Here is a 19,081-nt window from a genome sequence, read left to right as displayed (position 1 = left end):
GGATCTAATCCAATTGACGTGTAACTATTCCAACCCACAAAAACCCTCATCTTTAACATGCAAAATCCCACCTTTTCTCATTTACTTGCGTACCCGTTTCAATTTCATTATGAAATGTAGTCCCATGCACAACGTCATTAATAGAATATAATGACTGGAATTTTAAAATCATTAAGATGGAAAAGAGTTTATGCTTCATAATCCTAGCACCTACTCTACATATTTTGTAAATTAAAAGTGAAATAAACAAGAATGTTATACCAATATACTACTTCCTCTTCCGTCTACCATTTAAAGTTTCATTTTATCATTTTAAGTTGTCCACTATTTAAAGAACTATTTGCATTTTTCTATTTTTGGTATAGGGAGGATCCCACATTCTACTAACTTTTTACACTCAAAATTTATTATAAAACTAATAGTATAAAAATGAGTTTCACATTCCACTTACTTTCTCCCTTTACATTTTTTTACAAAGCCAAACAATTTCTTAAAATTTGTACCGAATTGAAACGGCTCTTTAAATGGTGTATAACAGTTTGTTTGGGCGAATATTTTAACTTAGTTTTTAACCAGGATGAGTTGGACTCTTATAATTACACAGAGCATGATTATATATTTAGATAGTCGTTTTGGGAGGAAGCAAAAGATTATAAGCAACAATAAAGTGATAAAAAATAATGATCTTGATCATAAAGGCATACCTAAAGGTTGTAATTCTAGCTAGAACGAGTAAATAGTTCTACAAGATGAAGCGTGAACCAGTTAATTGGAAGAGTAATCAACTATACATAGCAAGGCAAGAGTTACACCCAAAGGACGTGTATCAATTATGATAATACATTCCAACAATAGTCGTACTCACTAAATTAGTCGATTCAAATTCTTTTATCCATCACAATCTTAATTAATTGAGAAGTGTATTGTGATTGTTAACACAACTCTCCTTAATGCAAGCTTTATATATAGATATCCCCTACATAGTAGGAACTAATTAAAGGTTATGAAGTCAAGGTAAAAAAAGAAACATATGATCTAAAAGGTGAAAGAACTACTATATGTAATCTAGATTTAGTGTCTAGGACATGAAAAAAATGTTTTAGGTAATATTGAAAAATTCTAATTTAAGTAGTGTCCTGGTAAAAGAGGAGTGTACATTAAAAGTATAATATAAAGGGTGTTATAAATATATTTATCATTTAGAGTAATTGGTCAAAATGTGGACTTTCCAAAATCTTGATTATCTACAATTACTTTAGATTGAAAGATACCCGAGAGGTTACATTATGGGGATAAAGACAAATCTAAATCGAAATCGAAATCGAAATCGAAATTGAATTGAAATCATTGTTAGAAGCTTATCTCGTGAAGGCTATATTGATATCTACTTTGTGGTACTATGGAAGTAGATACTACATTATATACTTAAGTACTAGGAGATGGGTTTATATAGTCTAGTTTAGTGTCAGTAAATAGTTCCATTTATTAGCATAACCTTTGCGATAAAACAATTGTTATTTTGTATTTTAATATGTGTTTTAAATCGAACAATGTTTAATAAAATTTTATAAATAATGTGTTCTGTAATAATTTGTCGAACTAACTCACATTCCAATTCAACAATTCTGGATACACCATTACTGACGATTGACGAGTGGTTAATTACTAATTAGCAGTGTCATTTGCCCACTCCTTAATGAGAAGAAGATCTTCCTAACTCATTAATTTGGTCCACACACTTTTCCTCATTACATTATTATTTTCCATCACAAAATATCGGTGCTCATTTGAAGCTTTATTTATAAGAGAGACAATTAATTGAAGATGCAGTCGAATCATGCCTCGGATATTGATGATGAACAAAGACATGATAAGCCTCAATCATTTAATTAAATGCTATCCCAACTATTATCGATCTAATTAACGTGTAACTTTCCCCACCCACAACAAAACCCCTCATCTTTAGGATCCGTTCACTTTATCTTGTTGAGAATTGAAAGTGGGTGGCCCACCTATTGTGAATTGAATTGTGTGTTTAGTTAGTCATATTTTAGGTTAAGTTTTGGAATATAGAATTTGACATGTGAATATGTTTGGACTAAAAAACCCCTCCCACTTCGGCAGCTATTTCTTCTTCCTCATCCCCTTCACCTCATATTCCTCCTCTCCTCTGACATCATTTCCGCCCTCCCATGCCTGCCGTGAATTCCTCCCCCGCCGCTGATAAAATTATAAACACCCGCTTTATGCTATTTAAATTTTTTTGTTTACGGAAATTCAATTTGTGCGAATTGTTCTTCAATTTTGGATTTTTGATTGAATTAAGTGAAGTGGTGTGGTGAAGGGGCGGGTGCAGGGGTGTTTTATAGGAACTTTTCAGTTGAGAATGCAAGGGAATTGGGGCTGAAGGGGTGGGTGCGGAACCGGAGGACGGTGGAGACAGCGACCGAGGCGGGAGGTTGCTCCCTTAAATCCGACGACGATATTGCCAAGGACAAACGACGGTGAGAAGGAATGAGAGATTTGCTTCAAATTGGAGATAATCGAGAGAGATGGATGTGGGTTAGTTGGAGCCTTGAGGGTTGATGAGTCATTTTGTGTCCAAATCTGGAGCACTGTTCCAGCTCCGATTCAAATACCATCAAATTGTCAAGATTCATATCTACCCCAAATCTGATCAATAGTGCGGGCTTTCCCATATCTAGCGGGCTGGGCAGTAATAAAACCATGAAGCTGAACAACTGATTTAGCCAAGAATTGAGCCCATTTCTGGGCATTTCTAGAAAGGTGAACGGGTCCTTAACATGTAAAATCCCACTTATCCACATCTCCTTACGTGTTTCAACTTAATTATGGAATGTAGTTCCTTGCAATACTAATTATGATATATAAAGGCTGGACAAATATACTTATTATTCAAAAAAATAAAATATAAAAGTTGTAGTCCATATTTTAAATGATAAATTATATTTCACCTTATTATATTATCCCTCTATTAGGAGAGACACAAAGAAAACATTATTATAATTAATTTTTAATTGGAGAACCAAACAATCAAAGAATTTGTTCTGGAGAGGAGAAATCAGAAAACCATTTGTTTTCTAGGTGAAGGTAAAAAGAATAACGTTATTTTTCTAATAGTACTAAAATAAAGTACTTATTAAATGATAAATTTTAGTTTTTTAAATAAGATGATCCTTTGAGTGAGACCTGATCTTAAACCATTTCCATAAAAATCATTAAAAGTTGAATTAAAATCACAAAAAATAGGTTAATTTTGGTTTGAACGTCTCATTTAAAATTTAAATGATAAATTATAAAGTACTATCAATATTCAATTTGGTCAAAATTGGAATTGATGTTTTTGTTATTTTTATGCAAATTATACGTGCTGAAATTTTTTTCAACATTCATGTTGTTATTTTATGCGAATTAAACGTGTTAAATTTTTTTACATTGATTCATTGAACATTGACACGATTCAAGTGGGTCTGAAAAATAAAACGTACAATGGGTCTAAAAACTGGAAAATGTGGAGACAAATCAAGAAAAAGTAAAACATACTCCTTAGTTTGTTCAGAGTAGAATTGATATATTGTAAGACGGAAGAAAAGAACAGAGAGATTAGAATAATTCTATTGATGGCCCTTATATTCACTCACTATATCATCTCGTTTAAAAAATAATTTAGAGTAATGATGAATTTATTAAATAACCATAAACATCAAGCCCATATTTCCAAATTGTTCATTACAACAAATAATGTAAGAGCATGTAGTATCACTGAACTTGTCCCAATTGAAGCCCCAAATTTTTTTGTTCCACCAAACTTATGTTGTCCAAATTTTTGATGACCACCAAATCCTATTTGTATATAATTGTATTAATGGACTGGAGAGTCTAATGGGCTGCTCTTAAAAGCCTGCTCGATTTTTTGGGCTTAGATATAATTTGCACCCACTAAAACACCAACCCAATATAAATTCAAGTAAAAAAATTCAATTTTATGGGCGACTCTTTTTTTTCATATAAGTAATAAAGTTATTCATGTGTCACAGTTTCATCAAATAAAGTTGCTTCATACTTTTACCAAAAAAGGGGGTCGAATAATTATGATTATACCCGTGACTGGAAATTTGAAAAATCGTGTATGACAATGGACTACATATAATATGTGCCTAAAAATGACTGAATTATGTTGGGACTTTACAAAATAGAAAAATGACTTAATTAACATGAAACAAAGGAGCAGCTTTTGGACAGTTTAATAAACGAGATTTAGAACTTGAGCTTTTGTAACAGCTAGGAGAATCCAAGCTGTTAATATGTCACCAAAGTCCTTGTAGAAGAGCTGTATTTGCCATTGAAAGTTGAAACACGATATCTTCATATCACTCCAACCCCAAATTCTACACATGAACACACTCATACCACCATATCATATTAAGCAGAAAATACCCTTTCCCAACATAAAAATTAAAAAAAAAAAAAAAAGTCTGTACATAGAAAGGTTTAAATAACACAAGACTAGAGAGCTCTAGAGCCAGGAATATGTATCCAGTGCAGCTGAAGCTCTACTTCTCCACACTCAACATTCCTCAATCTCAACACCATATTCTGCACCACTTTCCCATCTTCCCACACAATAGAGCTTGCCTCAGCCAAGCAATTCTCCCTGTTTGCCACAACCTTGGCCATCACTGTCCCATTTGAAACATTCTCCAACTCCATCTTCAGCACCCTCACCAGCTCCTTTATATCAAACTCTGCATCCCCCATTTTGTCGTCCAGCGTGAACGTGTCTCTGTCGTAAACTTGCTGCATTTTAAGCCCATGTTATTTTTTGAATTCATAATGACTATTTATTAAGAAAGAATGGATGAATTTACATCAACCTACCAATTTGATGGGCTGATTTGGATCGGCAATCGTCAGAGTCAGCTCCTCGTTCCATTCCGGGTTCAGATTCTTCTTCACCACTCGAGTCTTTAGCTTCTGATCATTCCATAAAGTCGAAATTTTATTAGTTTGATATTTTTCGCTTTACACCAAGTTTGCATAGATTGTTTTTGGATTATTTTATTAGTACTTTCAACTTTTCTCAGTCGAGTCGATATGGTATGAATTTACAACCCAACAGATTTCAAAACAAATTTGTTAAATAAAGGAAATGATCAAACCTGCTTGCCCATCCGAACAATGACATAAGGATCGCTGCTTCTCGCATCTCTTTTAGCAAGTTTGAAGCCTCTCACAACTTTGATCCTTAGCAAACCCAAAATGTTATCCATTTATTGATTGAAATTTAGTATCTTCTCACTAGCACCAGAACTCAGCGAATTGCAGAAATGTTGAGAGATTCTTGGGTTTAACGATGAAACGAGAGAGGGGTTTTAATATTAGAGAGATTTGTACTGTGTTGACGCGTTATTTCAATAAAGAATAAATTACATGCGGTATTTCCTATATGGAAAGATGAGACAAGACAACATATGTTGACTTCAAAGAAAATGGTAGCTTCCCTTCATTCCACGTTTTTATTTTCGTCTTTTCTCCTTGACATTCTTCTTTTAATAAACTGTCAAAAATATTACTTTTTGCGCTTGAATTTTTTAATACATTCCTCTAGGCCTAACGTTGAGTTTTTATTTGACATCGTTTGTATAAGATTAAATTATTATTGGATTTGATAGTAGTTATTTAATTAACAAGATTAAATTTTAAAATGTTGTAAAATAGCTTCTCAAAATTATTTGAATCACCTAAAGTAGGGGTGGGTCGATACGATAATTTTGTATCGTTATCGTATCAAAAATATCGATATGAAAGAATTTCACATCGTTACCGTATCTAAAATTTCGGTATGGATAATATCTATACCGTTACTGTATCGAAATTTTGGTATATCGTACCAAACTTCGGTATACCGTTCTGAACGGTATATTGAAATTAAAAGGATATCTATTTATGATTTTAGGGTTTCCAATAAATATTTTTGAATATATAAATAAATTAAATGGATATCTATTTATGATTTTAAACTTTTAATATGTAAAAAATAAATTATATTATTATTATAATTAGTATAAACGTTATGTATCGATAATTCAATACTTATTGATTTTCGATATATTTCGGTATACCGATAATTTCGATATAAATCGGTATACCGTGGTATAAGAAAATTCATATCGTTATCGTATCGAAAATTTACGATACTGTATTGTATCATACAGAAAATTTTGGTATACTAAAAATTTGATATTTTTTGATACGATACGATCGATAAACCGTTTTTCGGTATATTTACCCCTAACCTAAAGACCAGAGTGAACCATATGTATTTATGGGAGTTTATAGCGTATGCACAAGCTAAACAATTAGAATGTCAGAATACATAAGAGTAATTCCTAATATACAAATTAATCATGCTTTTTTTGAGAAATTATCTTATTAAGAGGTTTTGACATAATTATTTCACAACACTATGGATGTTGACCGCAAAAGGATGACTTGCAATTTTTTGTGTAAAAAATGGTAAAAGAATGTTGTAAGGATTTTAGTCTCCTTTGGAGGTTGTTATAAGTTATAAGTACTCCATTATTAATTGGTTGTTCTAGAAAGGATTAGGAATTTAAGATTCAAATATATGGAGCCTGCAGCCAATGTATTTGGTTAACCGATACCGTTAACTTTTTTAGACCTTTACCTTTATCCCAAATTGAGTCCAATACTATTGTCCCACTCACCAAATGCACCAACTTTAAATGTTTGTCTTCATTTGATCATCTTTATAAAAATAAGTCATTTTATTATTTTGATCCATTTCACTTCTATTTTATGAAATCTTTTTTAATATTGAAGTAGATACTATTCTTCATTAATAATATTTTAAATATAGGTCGTATGTAGGCCTGCAAATTTAATCTGCGGGTTTCGGGTATATCCAACCCCGACCCAATACCCGACGGGTTTTGGATACCCGAAACCCGAAATTATAGGTTCAGTACGGGTTTGGGTAGTTAATATTAGAATTTTTTGGATTTAGGGTACCCGAAACCCGTATTAGGGTACCCGACTAATACCCGATTAAACCTGATTAATTATATATTTGTGATAAATATTTTTATTTAGTGTAGGTTGATTTGACATTTTATTGTTCTATTATCTCTACTTTAATACTTCTTTACATCCGTGTTATGTTCATGTTGCATTATTTATGTTCTTACTTATTATCTTTTGAAAATATATAGTTATGCTTTCTCCATTTTATTTATATGTTTGAAGAGAGGATTTTTGCACGTGTGTCGTGTGCACGTGTTCCCCCTTTCAACAAGATTTATAATTTTCCCACTAATGCAACGAATATTACTAAGTATAAGCGGCAAGAGCGGGATCGAACCACAGAGACTATGGACCTACTCGAGATTGTTTCTACGACACAATCGGAAAAGGGGTCGGCTGTTGCCACGCATTCATTAAGTGGGTTAATACTCTAATCTACTTGACCTGGCGGAATTAAACTGGATCTATCTACTAGACCTAGCGGATGGGAAAAGTACGAACACTTGCATGACAATCAAACTCAAGACAACTTGTAAACTGAAGTAAAACTAACTAGAACACCTATGATTGAAGGAACATGCTGAAACTTTTCCAAAATAGGCAGACAAAGATGCAAAAACAAGTGGGGACCTTTTTTCCTAAACTGGTTGGGGCTAGCAGAAACTGTGAAAAGCACAAAAGCAAAAGCAAAAAACAGATCTGATTCTCTAACCAACTTCCCACTTCATCTTCTTCATGTAACTAAGCTAAAACAGAGTGAAAACAGAGCATTTAACACCATTGATGAAATAAAACAGAGCATGCTTCAAAACCTCTAGTAAACACGAAATTCAAGCTAAAACTGTCAGATCTACTCTCCTGGGTCAAGCAGAAAGCGGAATAAACACAGATTAACCTTGCATGCATCACCTAAACTAACAGATCTCAGAAATCGAGCACGTGAATAACTAGATCTCAACCTCTAAACTACTGGAAATCATGTAAACATCATGGATCTAAACATCTAAGCCACCAATTGCGAAAAACATCCAAGAAACATGAGTAAACAACATCGTCAACATGAAAATAAACACCAAAGCTTCATAAAACTGGAAATAAGTCGAGATCCAACGGCGGAGTCGTCAATTCCTCTGATTAAACTCGAGATCTAACTACATCGTCTCAAAAGCGGTAAAGAAAGCAAGGATCCAACGTCGGAGTCGTCAATTCCACCGTCGAAACCATTGAACTGTCTAAACTAAGCTAAGAAATCAGCAAATCAACTAAACTAAGCTAAGAGAGCAGTGACGTTAAGCGCCTATGAGAGTTTTCTACCTAAACTACGAGAATGGTAGCGTTAAGCGCTACCTTCTTCATTCATGTTGGTCCCTTTATATAGGGAGGCTTCAAGCTCAAATCCGTAGGGTATGCTCTTCATGATTTGACGTTTGTACCCTTAAAATATGATCTTTTTAATCTGCTCCTTTTTCACTTTTTCTGCTCCATTTTCCCCGCCCCGGGTAATTTGTGTGCGTTCCTGGGTTCGGCAGATTTTTCACGCACCTGCTCTCCTGATAATTCTCTTTGACCTAGCGGATTTTTGACACTTTTTACTCATTTTCTGCTCATTTTGCATCTGCTCGGTCAATTTGCAGCATCTACTTGACCAAGCAAATATCTGCACACTTAATCTCAAATTTGCGCATTATCTCCCCAAAAAAGCATGTAATATCACCCAAAATCAATGCATGAAACGAGCCTTATCAATGTTAATTTAATGTCTTAAAAAATTATTTTATTCTCTTTTATGTTTCAATTTATGCAAAAAATTTCTTTATTTTAAAATTAAATAATGTCTATTTGTCTAATGTCTATTTTATATGGAGAAAGCTAAAACATTAGAAATTTAGAATTGAAGTCTAGACTTTTAATAATAGTCAATAAATAGTAGTATTGTGTTATTTTTAATAATTTCTATTCTCATCACAATATAATTTATATAAAAGAATAAATTTGAAATATAATAATTTCGGGTCTGTAGGTACCCGATTAGTTGGGTTCGGGTACCTGCATCGGGTATTAGGGTACCCGAATTCACATACAGGTCGGGTATTGGGTATGATATTTTTGAGATTTCGGGTTTGGGTACCCGAATTTCAGGCTTAGTCGTATGACACCCATTGCTTATAGATGTAATGAAAATTTGAAATTGAGTATTTTTTTTCCTTATAAAAGAAAAGAAAAGGCGAGAAAATCCCATCAGTTGTTAGCTGGTAAATTATAATGTGAATTTCAATTCTGAACATGTAGTCTGGTCACATTTGTCACAGTCAACCATTCACTTGTTTCCAATCGATCTAGAAGACTAGAAAAGTCCATTTACATACACAAGACTCTCATTTATTTGTGGGCTCATATAAACATGTGAGTTGTCCATTTATTTCAAACATTATCATACGTTAATTGTCAAAGAAAATGCACCATTACCTTTTTTATTAAATTCATGAGATCTTGTAGTCACTATCTTTTGATTTGGAATTAATAATGTTATGAGCCACACCCATAAATCACATAAGATGGATCACCAGGGGCGGACACAGTAAGAGCCAATGAGGGGCTTAAGCCTTTCTCAACATTTTTTTTCTTATTGTTTCCTGTTGCTAATTTTTTGAAATTTTCATAAAAACCATCTTCAGCCCTTGCCAAATTAATGCTATTGAAATTAAACAGTTGGGGATTGAATGGTAGAAGGGGCTGAAATGAATTTACATTTGAAAGATCTACAGATGCAAATGAAGAATAATCGATTGCCATGGCTTTGGCCTTTGAGAAAGAAGATGACCCCAACTCCCAAAGTAAATAATGACTATTTTATGGAGTACTACTAATAAGTTACTATTTTTAAATAGTGCTAATTGTGTTTTAAAAGTAGTGTCAAGGCGTGTCTCACGTTATAAAATTGGTTACTTCGATTTTGTAAGTTTACTGATTAATTCATCTTTTTACTCCTTTTCTTTTCAATATAATTAAGCAAAGGAGTATTTATTTTATAACAATTTTTAATATTTACTTTTTAGTAGTATAAAATTTAAGAACGAAATTATGAAAAAAAATGCCATGGATTGGATGTGTAGTTTAATTCATATAGGATGTTGTGATTGATTGAAAAATAATTGTTTTTTACATAAATTTAAATTTAAGATGTTATGGTTAGAGTTTGAGGTGTTTTGATTTAAATTTGAGAAATACTTATATATAGTATAAATTTTTATGATAAAATTAATAATATTTGTGCGATGAAAGTTAATTAAATGTGAAGTCCAATTACCAGCAGAAATAAGATAATTATTCTTCGACGAATGAAAAAGAAAATAGGAGTATGAGACAATTATTTACGGATATAAAAGTATATATTATGCAGTCCCTCCCATAATTTTTTTCTACGTCCGCCACTGTGGATCACCAAACATGAAAAATTAGATATATCAATCTCAGACCTATAAATATGATAGTGAGATTCGAACTTAGCTCGGATCTTTAATTAATTTCATAAATCTCACTCTAACATTACTTATTCATTTTGATTAGAGCTGGCAAAAATATACCGAAATACTGCACATACCGTACCGAAAAAATACCGAAAATACTGAATTTTCAGTATGCCGCACTTTTCGATACGGTATGATACCTTACCGATAGATTTAGGTACGGCAAAGGTATGAATTTTGTATATACCGCGGTATACCGCATCATACCGCACCATACCGCAATTACGATATATACTGCAATTTTGAGGTAGATACCGTTAATAATTATATATATATTTAATATATTTATTGTGTATGATATTATAATATTTTATATTTTCAAAACTAAAGCATAACCCTAATTCTAAATCTCAACTCACTCAATTTCACACCACCCGCCGCAGCACTCCACCACCGCCCGCCCGCCGCAGCAGATTCGCAGCAGACTCCAGCACCATTTCCAAATCTCTCTTTCTCGTGCGAACGTGGTCGTGCTCCTAAACCTCAACTCACAGTCAATTTCACACCACCCCGCCGCAGCACTCCACCACCGTCGTCCGCCGCAGCAAATTCACAGCTCGTGGTTTTCAAATCTCTCTCTTTCTCGTATAATACTTGTAAGTATTATACATAATTAGTAGTGAATTTATTAATTTTTATCCTTTTTTTGCAATTTTGTCTAATTCATTGGATTGTTTGTTCGGATTTAGGAATGAATTAATGGGTGTAAAGTGGGTTTGTGTTGTTGGCTGCTGCTGCTATAAACTTGTACAAAAGTTCTCGTTTTGTACTTGATTTAATGATTCTTCAATTTTGTAGACAATGTTTATTGAATGGAAGAGCAAATAGCTTTTTTTTTTGTAGTTGATTTAATGATTTTGCAATTTTGTGTATCCACACTTCTGAGTACTATGTATGCTAGTTTTTAATTCTATTTTGCTTATTTTAGGATTTGATGATGAGAAAGCTTTTTGAATGTCATGAACTATGTTTTGAACGTCATGAACTATGTTTGATTGTGATGGAATTTTATCATTTTGGACATTTTCTAGATAGATAAAATGTCATTTTCAATATTTTATATATCAAACAGGTATGACTTGCGGTATGCCGCGGTATACCGGTATACCGCAGCACGGTACGGTATACCGAAATGTCGGTAAGGTAAAGGTTTTCATATTTTGATATACCGACTTTTCGATATATCGAAATGTGGTATACTGAAAAAATCGGTACGGTACTGTATCGTGTTTTCTCATACCGTACTTTTCGGTACGGTATGCGGTATGCCCATTTCGGTACAATATATCGTACCGTGCCAACCCCAATTTTGATCCCTTCTTAGCTTACAATATATTTTTCTTAGGTTAATAGTCATTTAAGAAATATAGTCAAATTCCGGTATATGTCATGATCTCTTAAAATAGAATATAAATCACAAAAGTTTCAAAAAAAAATTAATTGTCTCATTCATGCAAAAATTAACAATATTTCAAAAAATTAAGAAAATAAATTAAATAAAAAAGTACTTATTTTGATGAATCGCGTAGTTTGTAACATCATTAAAAGACGACAACTTGTGTAAGTATGAGACTACTATTAAAAAAGATTGAAACTTCACAATTTAATATTTCAATATCAAAGTGCTAATAACACATACCAAGAATTTGACCAAATTTAATGTTAAATGGCTTAGTCAATTTTTTAAAGCTGAAGTGTATATGAGTTATGAATAAGGAAAGCTGCAACAACATTTAATTAATCCAAGCATAGAGATAAAGTTAATCGAATTAAACCTATACTTTTCGGCAACCAAATTATGATCCAAATACCAAATTGATGACAGATTTACAAAATTGACATAAATATAATTAAATTAACAGCTCAAAGAATCTAAACAAATTTCAAGTGTTCGGCTATTTCTTGCTATTAGACTTATTATGGATATGCAGCCACCTGCATCACTGCCGGCTAACTATCGATATAAAATGATTTTCCACATACTTTGCCTATTGAGAGCATCCACAACCGTGCTCTTGCCAGCGGCACGGTTGTGGGCCCGGGCGGTACTATTCATGCCTGCTCTCTGGCAAGAGCACAACACCCACAACTGTGCTCTTCCGCAAGGACGAGCACAATTAATATAAAATTCAATTACACAAAAACATTTCCATAATATTAAAATTCATTTAAAACCCACAATAAATATTACAAATGACAAATAAAATTAAACATTGCATAATTAAAATCCTAAAAATTAAAAATTACATAATTAAAATCCTAAAAATTAAAAATTACATAATTAAAATCCTAAAAATTAAAAATGACACTACTCGTTGCCGAATTTCGCCCACATGTGGTTGATTAGGTCTTCTTGTAGTTGATTGTGGATTCGAGTATCGCGCATTGTGTGTCTTGTCTCGATCCTCTGGCCAACCGTCGTATGCTCGCCTCGGCGTAGGGGAGACCTCGCTGTTGAGCTTCCGGCTTCGTCCTCGTCGTAGAAGCTAGCCGCCCTCGGCCCTTCGTCGGCTATAATCATGTTGTGTAATATAATACACGTGAACATGATGTCGGCGATATTATTCACGTACCACAGCCGAGCCGGGGCCTTCACAATGTTGAATCGAGCTTGAAGGACCCCGAAGGCTCTTTCGACATCTTTATGTTGTGTAATATAATACACGTGAACATGATGTCGGCGATATTATTCACGTACCACAGCCGAGCCGGGGCCTTCACAATGTTGAATCGAGCTTGAAGGACCCCGAAGGCTCTTTCGACATCTTTCCGCGCTGACTCTTGACGCTGCGCAAAAAGAACCCGTCTCGGGTCGTGCGGGTTGTGGAGCGTCTTCACGAACGTCGACCACCTTGGGTAGATACCATCGGCGAGATAGTAACCCATGCGGTATATATTTCCGTTGATGGTGAAGTCGATCGCCGGTGCTACACCATTCATCACATCATTGAAGAGTGGTGACGAATATAGCACATTCAAGTCGTTGTTGGATCCAGCAACGCCGAAATATGCATGCCAAATCCATAGGCGGTAGTCGGCGACCGCCTCAAGGATAAGCGTTGGGCCGCCGCCTTTGTGACCGCTCAAGTGTTGCCCCCTCCAAGCAGTCGGACAATTCTTCCACCTCCAATGCATGCAGTCAATGCTGCCAAGCATTCCGGGAAAGCCATGGACTGATTCATGAAGACGAAGCAACCGTTGGCAATCATCAGTGGTGGGTGCTCGAAGGAATTCATCCCCAAAAGCAGAACGAACGCCCTCGCAAAAATTCTTTAAACATAGGATTCCAGTGGACTCACCGATATGCAAATACTCGTCGAACATGTCGGCCGTTTGCCCAGTAGCGAGTTGTCGGATGACACACGTACACTTCTGCAACGCCGTGATACTTTGCCGGCCGGCTGCATCTACACCTGTTTGAAAGTATTTAACACGTGCGGACAATGTGTTGACAATTCGCATGAACAAGCGCTTTGACATGCGAAAACGGCGCCTGAAGTAATCTGCCGGAAACCGCGGCTGGTCGGCAAAGTAGTCGGCAACGAGCCTTTCGTGGGCTCCCTCCCGGTCACGATGGATGTACCGTCGATTTGATCTGGTTCGTTGAGGAGGAGGAGCAGGGGTATTCGCCGCGACATATGCTTCGTAAGCGGCACGATGTTGTTCGTAGTATTCTTGTTCTTCGCGTTCCGCTTCCGCCATAATATGGGTGAAATCCATTTGAGATTTTGAGTGGGTGATGAATGTGTTGATAGTTTGTATGAGAATTATGAATGAGAGATGAATGAGAGATGATTTGATGTGATAAATGGATGATGAATGTGTGTATTTATAGATGATTTTGGGGAAAAAAAAAATAAAAAAAAAATCAAAAAAATTCAGAAAAAACGGGAAAAAAACGGCCATATTTTTGGGATTTGGAAAATATTTTTTTTTATTTTTTAGCATTATTTATAATTAAATACCGATTTTAAAAAAAAAATAAAAAAAAGTTTAAACACAACGGCTATGCCGTTGACGAATGGGAGCGCGCCACGTGTGCGTCCGCTGGCACGGACGTGCTCGATACATCGAGCAGCGCCGTGCCAGCGGCGCGGCTGCAGCGGCGGCGGTCCTGCGCCTTGCCAACGGCGCGGACGGCGGTGGCGTCTTTCGCCACCGCTGCAGATGCTCTGAATTTCCAACCATGTTCCGACCATATATGCATTCTAGCCTATAAAGTACTATGTCAATCTATTAATAAAAATTAACACTTTTCATAGTTTACTAGATAAATATAGGTCCATTAAATTCTGGAGTTCCCAATTGGGGAAGATCGGTAGACCAATATTGACTTCAAAATGGACTGAAATATAAATAAATGGATGAATTAACATCTAGAAAGTGACCACGAAGGAAATTACTTGGAAACTTATGCCCCCTCCTTTTCCCGAATGATTCCATAGGCATATTCCGTAGCCCGATGTAGGGATTGGGCTAAAACATGGGCTTTTGTGATCGTTGGTTTGGGGCCAATTGGGCCTACGAAAAACTTCAATCTCAATTCTCTTTCCATCTCTCTCTTAATACACCTGATAGTACATATTTTGTAAAATTGAAACACTCTAATATATATTTCCGCCGTCCTATGAAAATATGGATACTTGGGATTGCACGATATTAATGTACTATTGATAAAGTAAGATAGTAGAAACAAAAAATTAATAGAAATAAGTTACCAAAATAGAAGCGGTTATTTTTATGGGACGGCCCAAAATAGACAAAGTTCATATTGTTATGGAATGGAGAGATTACATTACTAACTATGTCTGTGACGTAATATCTTTTTTTCCAAATTGTTCATTTTATTAGCAATTTCAAACTTTTTCTACATGCAACATCAATAATGTGGCAAAATCTATTTTTGCGTTGAAAATTACTCCATTGATGCTACAAAACGTATTTCATTTTGTACTTGTTGAATAATATTGGTGGACATTTATTTGGGCTGTGAATTAATTTGGCCCAATACTAAATTATTGGGCTAGGACCAAGTGGCCAAGCCTGTTAGCCCGGCGACCTTTGCTCTCCACCGTCTGATGGCTGCCACATCGTGCCTTCACTTGGATCCTGAATCTGTGTCGTTGGATTGTTGAGTGTGTTTGTTATGTGTGAAGAGTGTGACGGTTTGTTCCTCATTCGATACACTTCTCTCTCTCTCTCTACTCACTCTATTGAGTGACTTCTCTCTTCTATCTCACTTCTCTCTTCTTCTCCGATGACTTCTCCGGCGGTTTCCTGTGAGTCTATCACTGTTCCTCAGTGTGATTGACTGGTGGTTTAGCCGGCGAAGGCAACTGCTTCGGTTGTTGGTGTGTTTGCTAGACCTAGGGTTTGGTGTGTGAGACATCAGGTGTGAGATTGTGTTCTGTGGTTCTAGATCCGGTGTGAAGGAGTTGTGTGGGGGTGATCTCGACGGTGAGAGGTGAATCTCTGGTCGGATTCGACGGTGCTCCCTTGGATCTAGTTTCTGGTTGAATAGATCTGAACTGTTGGCAGGTAGCTGAGCCAAAATCTATGATCTATTCGGTGTCCTCTGATTTTCTTGTTCTTCTTGTGTGTGTAATATCATAGATCCGATAGGATCTTATTTGTTGTTACTAACTCGTGTACTAAGTGTGCAGGTTGGATTAATCAAGGAGCTAGCTAGGGTTTCTACCAAGAATTGTAATACCTAGAGTTTCTTTACTTATTTGTAATACTTGATTAAAATCAGCCGCGTGGTTGAGAGTTTGGCTGAGCTCTCTTGTAAGAAGAACAAAGAGGTCTCGATAATTAGTGACTCCGGACGGGTCTGATCCCTACAACACTTTTTTGCATTTGTGCACAATATCAATGCATATATGCATAATGCATTTAAGATGTAGCTACTGAAAATCTTATGAAAATTTCCAATGCAGTCCCCAATTATATGTGTATTTGCTGATAGGGAAATATAAAGACATGTTTGGGCGATAATATTTGAGATAGAAACGATTGGGGAAGACCATATATCTAGAAAAAGAAGGCGTGATCTATAAGAAGAAAACCATCTAGAAGAAGACGTGACGGTAGGCAGCACTTTTGTAGTGATTAGGTTTAGTTAAATTGTATTTTGAGCTTCATTAAACTATAATTAAGTTATATTATGAGTTCCATTAACTGGTACTATGTAATTAAGTATATTATGGGCTGTATGATTACTTTAACCATCCTTGAACTATAACATTTCATTCCATTAGATCCTTCTACAAATATTTGGTTCATTAGATCTTTGTACCAATGTATTTTGTTTCATTAGATCTTTGTATCAATGCATTTTGTTTCATTAAGTCCTATTATAATTTGTTTTTTTATTAGGTCCTTATGATTTAAGAGGTTTTTATACTTTCATTTTAAATTTGGTTAGTTATTGATTTAGCGGACCTTCGAATTTAATTAACCGTTCTTGTATTAATTAAATTTATTTATTTTTCTTTTATTATATTTATTTTGGAATTAATTCAATTGCAATAATGATTCAAGAATCATTGGAAAAATGAACTTTATTGATATTGCTTGTTATTAATTTACATTTTATCACATTTCCAATTATGTATTCTTGAGTCCGTATTGCACTGCATTAATTTCAAAATAAATAAGAGAAAAATGTAAAATAACTAAATTTAACTAACACAAGAAAAATTAATAAAATTATGAAGTCTGTTAAATAAAGATTCAACCAAACATTCTACTAAATAAAAATGCATTAGTATTAGGATCTAATGAAACAAAACATTATGAAATAACCTATTGAAACAAAATGCATTAATACAAAAATCAAATGAAACAAAAATTTATATAAGGGCTTAATGAAATGAAATGTATTAATATAAAGACCTCTAGATGTGTTTTGTCTTAATTAAAAAATTATACTCTATCTGAATGTATGATAAAACCATACTAATAATACTATGTTTGACTTGAACATATATAAAGGTGTAGACTTGTAGTTATACAATGCTATGGTATATATAGGACAATAGTGGTTATGATAAATAAAGGTGTAAATCTCCAAGATAATATAATCTATATACTACTATTAGAATAGTTCCAAACAAGCAGCCAATAAACTCTAAAAATCACTAATCTATTACAAATCCCCCACAACCTCGTCCCGGGAATTCTCTCACTCAAGTGAACCTTAAAATTTAATTTTCAAATATACCAAGAAATTGATTATCACAATTTTTGCATATGATTAAAAGAGCATGTTACATAGATCATGAAAAGGAGCATAGTTTCCCCATTCCAAAAAATTATATTTTCTTACATGAATTAAACAGAACTCAATTTTCAAAGGGTTTGAGAGTCAGAAGTGTCGACATTTCCATTGTTGGAGTGATAAACTTGTATTAAGGTCTTCGACTTCCTATCATTTGCTGATGATTGACACCTGTCTACAAGCATGGAATTTCCTCTATTTTATAATTTTATCCCTTTGAATTTGGTGCTTTCCTTTCTCAAGGAGCCCCTTTATATATTTCAAAAGATTCTCATTGGCTCACCAAATCGACTTCACGTGGGCTCGGCCAATTGAATTCCATCTTTTTGCACTATTACTTTAACTATAATCATTGTTGGAGAACGCCTACCGATGCAACCCCAACATTAAAAGATTCTAAAGAAAGAAAATAAAATATTTTTCAATGTCTATGGTGGTACCAAACTTCTTGCCTAATGATAAACAATAGAGATATCAAGATCTAGTCTTAATTATAATACGATGTAGAATCAATACTACATCGAGTATAAATCTATCATGTTAAGTTTGAAACTTGGTTATTGATGTATTATTTCGATTTGTTTTACATATTTTCTATTCCAAAGAAGTCATCTTATTGATGGTAATAAAAGGGAATCCTTTCAATGTATAAGACAATGTCAAAACATGTTACGGTTAATGTGATTGAGATGCATAAAATTCTAAACAACACCTGCTAATTCAGCTGAGCCAAACAGGATATGAATGATATGTCACTATCAACTACTCTCTTCGTTCGGCAATAGTTTAAAGAAATTGTTTAATTTTGTGAAGAAAAATGAAAAAAATGAGTTCATTGAACGTGGAATCCACTTTTATATATTGATTTTAAAATAGAATGTAGGTGTAATTATTTAGTTGAATGGTGAGTACACTTTCCTAAAATAGAAAAAAGCGAATGTGAATTTAAATTACAGATATCCCGAAATGATAAAATGGAACTTTAAATCGCGGACAGGTGGAGTAATTATTAATGGGAGTCTTTGCATGTAGCTGAACTTGTTCTTATGCACAATCAATAATAACAAATCATACTTAAACTTTAATTAACTGAGAAAGTATTAAACACATTGGCACAAATATATAAGCAAGTGATTTTTCCTATCAGCTCACATAAAATAATAGAAGCCAGGGTGGCTTGCATTATGAACTGTGGCACCAAGTACTA

The 19,081-nt window shown here is 34.4% G+C and overlaps 1 protein-coding gene across 1 annotated transcript; it reads right to left on the bottom strand.

The window, feature by feature from the left end:
- Positions 1-4,268: 4,268 nt before the first annotated feature.
- On the bottom strand, positions 4,269-5,380 carry LOC121776170 (GTPase activating protein 1-like). The gene is made up of 3 exons (XM_042173313.1): positions 5,181-5,380; positions 4,900-4,995; positions 4,269-4,818 (listed from the first exon to the last, which is right to left on the bottom strand). Exons 1-3 carry the CDS (start codon positions 5,289-5,291, stop codon positions 4,528-4,530), a joined length of 498 nt encoding a protein of 165 aa, XP_042029247.1. The 5' UTR covers positions 5,292-5,380; the 3' UTR covers positions 4,269-4,527.
- Between the last annotated feature and the right edge of the window lie 13,701 nt (positions 5,381-19,081).

The sequence above is a fragment of the Salvia splendens genome, chromosome 18, assembly GCF_004379255.2.
Source record: "Salvia splendens isolate huo1 chromosome 18, SspV2, whole genome shotgun sequence".
Lineage (NCBI taxonomy): Eukaryota > Viridiplantae > Streptophyta > Magnoliopsida > Lamiales > Lamiaceae > Salvia > Salvia splendens.
This window is presented reverse-complemented; position numbering and strand designations above follow the sequence as displayed.

Coding starts and splice junctions, on each gene's coding strand:
- LOC121776170 (XM_042173313.1), bottom strand. CDS start 5,291: ATGGATAACATTTTGGGTTTGCTAAGGATCAAAGTTGTGAGAGGCTTC. Junction 4,996..5,180: donor TTGTTCGGATGGGCAAGCAG/GTTTGATCATTT, acceptor TGGAATGATCAG/AAGCTAAAGACTCGAGTGGT. Junction 4,819..4,899: donor CAAATCAGCCCATCAAATTG/GTAGGTTGATGT, acceptor CTTAAAATGCAG/CAAGTTTACGACAGAGACAC.